Source organism: Vicia villosa, unplaced genomic scaffold, assembly GCF_029867415.1.
Source record: "Vicia villosa cultivar HV-30 ecotype Madison, WI unplaced genomic scaffold, Vvil1.0 scaffold8, whole genome shotgun sequence".
Taxonomy (NCBI): Eukaryota; Viridiplantae; Streptophyta; class Magnoliopsida; order Fabales; family Fabaceae; genus Vicia; species Vicia villosa.
In genome coordinates this window covers 3,046,841-3,055,908 of record NW_026706811.1, presented here as the reverse complement: position 1 = coordinate 3,055,908, position 9,068 = coordinate 3,046,841, and the positions used below count along the sequence as shown (strand labels likewise).

General features: G+C 39.0%; 1 protein-coding gene across 1 annotated transcript; it reads right to left on the bottom strand.

Moving 5' to 3' along the window:
- Window positions 1–6,255: 6,255 nt before the first annotated feature.
- On the bottom strand, window positions 6,256–6,957 carry LOC131643212 (protein DMP9-like). The gene has a single exon (XM_058913366.1). The coding sequence runs from the start codon at window positions 6,918–6,920 to the stop codon at window positions 6,264–6,266; it is 657 nt and encodes a 218-aa protein (XP_058769349.1). The 5' UTR covers window positions 6,921–6,957; the 3' UTR covers window positions 6,256–6,263.
- Window positions 6,958–9,068: the final 2,111 nt, after the last annotated feature.

Genomic DNA, 9,068 nt, shown 5'->3' with positions numbered 1-9,068 from the left:
GTAACCCTCATTATTTGTAATCAAGTCATTATCTTGTATTCACAGAAGTTGCAGTTGCAAGTGAATAACAGAATTTCCACAGTTTGTGGGCAGAGAGAAACTCTGCAGAAAATACTTTCTCCTTCTCTTTTAATATTTCCGCAAACCCTAATCCTATTTTTCTTCATTGTCATCTTTAACGATAAGGAATTACTCAAAGGTTTGAGAGTCTAATTCCAACATCTGGTATCTAGAGCTCCGGTTAATCGATTCAAGGCAAGAAGAATGGCGATGGCAATGAATCATCCGACTGGGCATTTTCCAGCAACACTACCAATTCTGAAAGGAGATAACTATGAGAATTGGTGCAAGCAGATGAAGGTTGTATTCTGTTGTCAAGATCTTTGGGATCTTGTAAAAGAAGGGGTAGAACCGCTTGCAGAAGGTGCGAAGGAGGAAGAAAAGGCTGCTTATAAAGAATTGAAGAAGAAAGATTATAAAGCCCTCTTTATAATCCATCAATGTCTGAGTCCAGATAATTTTGAAAAGGTTAGTGATATAGAATCTTCAAAAGAAGCTTGGGAGATTCTTGAAAAATCTTTTGGAGGTGCAGAAAAAGTGAAAGAGGTGAGGTTACAAACTCACAAGAGAACATATGAATTGCTTCAGATGGAAGATAGCGAAAGCATAACTGATTTCTTCACTAGGGTTACGAAACTAGTGAATCAAATCAAGATATGTGGAGAAGTGTTAACAACAAAAGCTGTTGTTTCGAAGATATTGAGGTCTTTGGCCCCTAAGTTCGACCACATCGTGGTAGCCATAGAAGAGTCGAAGGACTTGTCGAAATTGACAAAAGAAGAGCTTCAAGGGACGCTTGAATCTCATGAACAAAGAATGGCTGAAAGAGCTGCGGGCAAGTCGAAGAGCGATGTGGCTCTGCAGGCTCAGTTAGCAAACGAAAAGAAAGGCAAAGGAAGCTGGACTGGAAATAAAGGTAGAGGTGGCTACAACAATTCGACTGGTCGAAATCAGCAAGAAGGAAATTGGTCGAATCAAAGAAAGCCCTCTTACCAAGGCAACCAAAGAGGTGGTGCTGCAGGTAGAGGAAGAGGTGGTGGTCGAAAGCCTGACAAGAGTCACATTCAATGTTTCAACTGTCAGAAGTATGGTCACTATTCGACAGTTTGTCCAGAAAAGAATAAAAGTCAAGAAAGTGATGCAAAGCTTGCAAAACAAGAAGAAGAAGAGATGTTATTGATGGTCACAACAAAAGATGAAGATAAATTCAAGGACCAATGGTACTTGGATTCAGGATGCTCATCACATATGTCTGGAAGAAAAGATTGATTTGTCAACATAAAATAAAGAATATGGTGAAATTTGCAAATGACAATACTCTAGCAGCTGAAGGTATTGGTGATGTAATGATTACGAGGAAAGATGGAAAGAGGTCAGTAATTTCCAATGTGTTGTACATACCAGGCATGAAGAGCAACTTACTCAGCATTGGGCAGTTGGTCGAAAAGAACTACAAGGTTTCAATCGAAGATAAGATGATGAGAGTTGTTGATGCAAGTGGGAGGTTAATCTTGAAGGCTCCTATGTCACAAAATAGAACCTTCAAGATCGAACTCAATGTGATGGAGCACGAATGCCTTGCAACTGCAGCTAGCAGAGATGAATGGATATGGAACTATCGACTAGGCCATCTCAACTTCAATGACATCAGAGAGTTGAAAAGAAAGAATATGGTTTCAGGACTGCCAGAAATCAACATTCCAAACGAGGTATGTGAGGAATGTGTGCAGGCGAAGCAGCATATGAATAGCTTCAGCAAGGATGCAGGAAGCAAGTCGAAGGCAATCCTTGATGTCATATACTCTGATGTATGTGGTCCTATGCAGGTGGATTCGAATGGAGGTAACAAATACTTTGTTACATTCATAGATGATTTCAATCGAAAACTATGGACTTACCTGATCAAGAAGAAAAGTGAAGTGATCGAGGTATTTGTCAAGTTCAAATCTATGGTCGAAAGACAAAGTGGTCGAAAGCTCAAGGTTTTGAGAACTGATGGTGGTGGAGAATATGTGTCGAAAGATTTCGACATGTTATGTGAGAAAGAAGGGATTGTGCATGAGGTGGTGCCACCCTACACTCCACAGCAGAATGGAACTGCGGAAAGGAAGAATCGAACCATCATGAATATGGTAAGAAGTATGTTAAAAGGCAAGCATTTACCTAAAGAATTTTGGGGAGAAGAAGTGTCGACTGCAACATACATTCTAAACAGATGTCCGACAAAGAAGCTAGAAGGAATTACTCCAGAAGAATGTTGGTCTGGTGTGAAGCCTAGCTTGAGCCATCTGAAGGTATTTGGATCTATAGCACATAGACATGTGCCCGATCAGTTGAGAAGAAAACTTGATGACAAGTCGAGTCAAATGATACTTATAGGATATCATTCGACTGGAGGATACAAGTTGTTCGACCCAGTGAACAAGCAAGTAGTGATCAGCAGGGACGTGATCATAGATGAGCTTAAAGAATGGGATTGGACTGAAAATGTCAAGAAGGATTCAGTGAGAATTCTTTATGACGAACCAGCTACTGAAGTCGAAAGAGAAGAAGTTCGACAAGAAGAAGCCAGAGGTGATGCAGGCCCAGACAGACCTCAGAGAACAAGACACATGCCTGCAAGGTTGCAAGAATGTGTGATTACATCAGATGATGTAGTCAATGATGAAGGTGAGCTGGTACATTATGATTTCTATGCAGATGTCGAACCTGTTAATGCAACTGAGGCATTGAAGGATTCGAAGTGGGTGAAAGCTATGAATGAAGAATTGAAGTCCATCGAAGACAACAATACTTGGTCACTTGTCGAATTGCCTCATGACAAGAAGGCAATTGATGTGAAGTGGGTATACAAGGTGAAGTGTAATCCCAAAGGTGAAGTGACTCGACACAAGGCAAGGCTTGTGGCGAAAGGATTTCTTCAGAAGGAAGGAATTGACTTCGATGAGGTCTTTGCACCTGTTGCCAGGATCAAAACGATCAGGTTGGTTGTTGGTCTGGCGAACATGAACAATTGGCACATGTGTCAGATGGACGTTAAATGTGCATTCCTGAATGGAGCCTTGGACGAAGAAGTCTATGTTACACAACCAGTTGGGTTTGTGAAACACAGCGAAGAGAGAAAAGTGTACAGACTGCATAAAGCCCTGTATGGACTGAAGCAAGCTCCAAGAGCTTGGAATAAGAAGATCGACAGTTTCCTAAGGGAGAAATCCTTTGTGAAGTGCACAACTGAACATGGGGTATATGTAAGAAGAAGCAAGAGTGAATTGCTTATACTATGTCTCTATGTCGATGACTTGGTAATAACAAGTAACTGCAAGAAAGAGATCGAAGGCTTCAAAGGTGATCTTAGCAAGGAATTTGAAATGTCAGATTTGGGCGAAATTTCATACTTCCTTGGTATCGAATTCTACAAGGGTAGTAGAGGCTTGATGATGCATCAAAGAAGATATGCAAGTGAAATTCTCAAGAGATTTGAGATGGAAGAATGCAATTCAACTTCGACACCTGCTGAAACAAGATTGCAACTATCGAAGAACCCAAATGAAGAGGATGTCGACCCAACTCAATACAGAAGACTTATTGGGTCATTGAGACACCTTTGTCACACAAGGCCTGACTTAGCATACAGTGTAGGTATGATAAGTAGATTCATGCAGAAGCCAAAGGTATCACACCTAGCAGCGGCGAAGAGGATACTGAGGTATCTGAAAGGAACTCTCGACTATGGCATTCTATTTCCTGCAGCTGATGAGGGAAAAGAATGCAAATTAGTGGGTTACACCGACTCAAGTTGGTGTAGTGATGCTGAGGATCGAAAATCCACAGCTGGTTATGTGTTTATGCTAGGTGGTGCACCAGTTGCTTGGAGTTCGAGAAAGGAACCAGTAGTGGCACTATCATCATGCGAAGCAGAGTACATAGCTGCTTCTCTTTGTGCATGTCAAGCAACGTGGATGGTGAACTTGGTCGAAGAAATAACAGGTAAAGATCATGGAGCAATTACCATGAAGATCGACAGCATGTCAGCTATCAATCTGGCGAAGAACCCGATAGCACATGGTCGAAGTAAGCACATTGAAATGAGGTTCCACTATCTTCGAGAGCAAGTATCTAAAGGGAAGATGAATTTGGAACACTGCAGAACTGAGAATCAGATTGCAGATATCATGACAAAGGGAGTGCTGGTTGAAATATTCAGAAGACTAAGAGCTATGATGAATGTAGATAGCTTAGACACAATGAATTAGGTGGTGTGTTAATTTGTAATTCCTTTTGTCGAAGCTGTTACTCGAACATGTCGAAGTGTGTAACAGTTTGTTACACATAAGTTTGTTTTTAAATCTAGATAGATTTGATTTAGATTTAAAATAGATTAGATTTGATTTAGCTCCAAAATAGGTATTTTGGGCTTTTATAGTTTTGGGCTTTGGCTTAGGGAGAAAGCTAACCTAAATCTATAAATAGGGAGTAACCCTCATTATTTGTAATCAAGTCATTATCTTGTATTCACAGAAGTTGCAGTTGCAAGTGAATAACAGAATTTCCACAGTTTGTGGGCAGAGAGAAACTCTGCAGAAAATACTTTCTCCTTCTCTTTTAATATTTCCGCAAACCCTAATCCTATTTTTCTTCATTGTCATCTTTAACGATAAGGAATTACTCAAAGGTTTGAGAGTCTAATTCCAACTATTTTAGGGGGATAATTTGAGGAGGGAGCAAGCTTTAGGGAACACAACTTTGGTGGGAGACACACCACATCTCCACCTAAAACCTTAAGGTTTTAGGTGGAGAAGTGGTGTCTCTCCCACAAAGGTGTGTTGCTCAAAGGAATGTCCCGGAATTATAAATAATGCTCCCGACTCGACCCTCCCCCGATGTTGCGCCAATAATGGTATCATGAGCCTTTGGTTCAAGAAAAAGGGACCGGCTAAAAAACTTGTAGTTGAAAATCAACGGATACATGTAGTTGAAGAGAATCAACAGATACATGTAGTTGAAGTCAACGGATACAAGTGTATGTGGAAGAGAGAGCTTCCACATGAGGGGGAGCATTGTGGACTCACACTTGAGGGGGAGTGTTGAGAATCAAGTGTGAGGAAGAAGTCCCACATTGGTTAGAAAAGGGAAGAATTAACACTTTATAAGTGAGAGAACCCACACACCTATCACCTTAAGGTTTTAGGTGGAGAAGTGGTGTCTCTCCCACAAAGGTGTGTTGCTCAAAGGAATGTCCCGGAATTATAAACAATGCTCCCGACTCGACCCTCCCCCGATGTTGCGCCAACAGGATCCATAGCTGTTTCTCACTCAGTCAATCACAATAGCACTGATACAAGTTGATGGTTTGTTGGAGGGAAGAAAGTTGGTAAATATATTAATATTGCTAACTGACTAACGGTTTTATTATATTTTGATAGTTAGTTAGTTAGTTTAAGCAGTTGCATAACTGACTAACGGTTTTCTTACTAACTGACAATAACTGATTTTAAATTTAAAATTCATTTCGGTTTATACAAGTATGTTAGTTCCATGGTTTTAACTTGCAATAGTCACACTTGCGGCCGCAATATTGCTAATATGTTAACCTCCGCAACCACGTCATACTTCAATTCTGAACCAGAGACACCCCGAATACGACTCCGACACTGACACATCGACACCGATAATAATTTGAAACAATAAATAAATTTAAAGTAATCACAAGTGTCGATTCAGCCGTGCAGCTGTTCAATTTCGACGTGGACACAGATATGTCTTTCTTCAAAGATGTCCGTGCAACATAGCTCCATTTGGATTATAAATTAAAATCATGAATACCACGCATTAGACAACTTCACCCATATTTTTACAAAATTTTTCAACAAAACTCAAAGTTTGAGTAGCCAAAACTCAATTTACTTCCTATTCCTTTGTAAAGTCTTAACATCAACTATTTTTAAAACGTATATTTCAAACACATTCCGATTAAAATTCACATCGTAATAGCCGCAATGCGCATTGTAGCAACTCTATGACCGCAATTACAACACTCCAAAACTAAAACAAGATAACATATTTAATGATTAGACTATAGTTCCAAGATATCAGATGTTATTATATATGAAATTACAAAGCCTTCACATTGTTTAGACATAAATGCATGAGATAAGATAAGCAAACAAACAAGCACAAAAATGAAAACTATATATACGGATAAATTAGGCAGACATGCATCCAATTCCATGTCTTGAAGTAGGAAAAATAAGGAACAAACCGCTACAAACTATTCCAACCATCATTGGAAAACTCTCCATAATTTGATCCATCTCTCTTTCATGTCCAGGAAACAAACAATTAGTAACCCTATAATCCGAAAAAGCAATCGCCACGAACACCATAACCGACATAACCGCATGCACAAAATCTTGAAACCCGACTTTATACTTGTCATCTTTAGGAACCGAAACAGCGAGTCCGGGTTTAAAAACCGACAGCCCTTTCGGAGTAACGAATCCGTAGTAAATGTTACCGTCCGTCCCGTGAAAACTGTCTGTAAAGTAAAAGAAGAAACAAGAGAGTGCACACATGATTAAGAGGAAATGGATCATGATGGTGTGAATGTGAGTGCATTGGCCATTTCTGTAGATTGATGGAAGGACCATTTCGAATGTGATGAGTGTTCCGGTTGGAAGGAAGTTTCCGAGTAGGGAAGTTTTTGAGAGGGTTTTTTGAACACCTTTTGCCATTATGGCGCGGCGTTTCTTGCCGGGTTCTGGTGGATCAGAAGGCTGGGTTGTGACGGCGCAACCGGCCTCTTGTGGTGGTGGTGTTGCATTGTATACTTTGATTCCAATTTCTGGTTGAGTTTGTTCCATAATTGATTGTTTATGAAGAACATGTGAGTGACTGATTCAATAGTGATGGTTGTGAATAAATGAAATTGGATTTGAACGTTGGTTTGTATATATAGTGGAAATTTACATTCCCATCAGTTAAATATTCTTGTGAGCAGTTATATATTGACGGTTAACCAATTATGAATTTGATTTGCAATTTAATTAGGTTGAACGTTTGTAAGCAGTTTTATTATGTAATCTCATTTTTTTTTTATTCTTTATCATATTTAACTTTTTTAAACTCTATATTAGAACATGTTTCCAAACCTTACTTTTGTAGCACAATTATTTGAAGTTACAGCTTTTTTTTTTTTTTTTTTGCAAAATGGATAAACTAGGGTAAGTAATAACTCTATCTCCAAATTCTTTAAAAGTAAGTATCATACAAATAGTGTCATAATATTCTTTACTAATTCATGGCTGCCATCCACGCTTCCGAGCCGCCAGCCAGGTTTTTGATACCACACTTGTTAGGGAAGTATGGGGAGAGGTTCTGATACCACACTTGTTAGGGAAGTCCTGGAGAAGTCCGGGGAGCGAGACTATCTCCCCCACACTTCGCTCTCCAGCTCTTATACCACTTGTTGGGAAAGTTTGAGGAGCGAGTTTCAAAAGTGTTAATGAGTCAAACATTCTTGGTTATGAGATTTTGACACCACAAATTCACCCATAACTTTAAAACATTTTTGGGTATAAGTCACATCTTTTATAAACCAACATTTCTTTTATTTCTAACCAGGGCTGGTCCTGGGTGTTTAGAGACCCTGGACAAATAGTAGTCTTAATAAAAAATTGAGCAATTGTTTACGGTGATTTCCGGTAAACAACCGCTAGTCTTCCAAACTATAATAAATATGATTTGGTTACTCGCAGGATCGACTAGATTGATCCTAGGACATAGTCAAAAAGGTTGTTATTCATGATAGTTCGAATTATGTCTATGATTGTTGTGTCTCGAAATAAGAAATACTTAATCAAGGAAATAAAGATTAGCAATCACCTTGTTATACACGTAAATATAACATCAGCGAAGAGTAAGTTAAAGAATAAACATAAGACAAAAAGCTGTAAAAGTGCAAGAATCTTAAAGTGCAGAAAAGTTAAATGCTTCGAAAATTAGATGACATGAAAGTAAAGAGTGCGGGAGTATAAATGACATAAAGTAAATAGAATGCAGTAATATCGAAAGATACTTGAATAAAGAAAAATACACATGTATTTAAAATGGTGTTGGTGTCATACGTACATTTCTCAGCGAACTCTTTCTCTTAACACTTGATACTTGAGTAATATGTGAGTGATTTGTACAAAATGAACACACGGAATCCTAACATTAAGACCCTTATTTATACTAGTTTCGACCCTAACGGTCCTACACTAATCTAATGCCACGTTGCCCACAGAAAATCCAGGGATGCCATCTGTCTTCGTGCGGTTACATAAACTACTTCGAAATTCAAATCATCCCGCCTGAATCTTCCTTCGACGCGTGGCAACATAATTAGAATCGAGAATGCCACGAAAACACGCTAAGCTTCAGTACTTCGCATATTTCGCAAAAATGCCTAAGTCCCAAAGACCATTCTTTTTGAATTTAGCTTCGGCGCTCACTATCTTTGTTCCAACTTAAACATCATTCTCGAAGCATGGCCATCAGTAGCCATTTTTGTCTTCAAAGATGATCATCAGTAACCATCTTCCTTTGAATTCCAAATCTTCAAAGGACATTCTTCTCAAACGAAATCTTCAGCTAACAAATTGCCCTCAATAAATGCCTGTTTCGAAAAACAAGAGAAATAGGCGTTTCTTGTTATAACAAGATTTCGTTTTAGAGTTCCGAGACTATTGACTGACGTCAAAATCATTTATGACTCTGTTTCCAAAACGTCTTGTCATTTTCAAAGATGTCTACTCATAACTTACATCCCCACGTTCTGGTCTTACTTCATGATCATTACTCCTATATACTAGGAATAAAGCTAACAACTATTCGACCGCCGTTGGATTAAATCAACGTCTGTCGCGTGTCTCTTGGCTTTTACCCAAAAGATTTGAAAGGGTTTCCGTTAAACCTTTAAATACCTGAACCCTTACCTTCATATAACTTTCACCTCTATTTTCTCATTC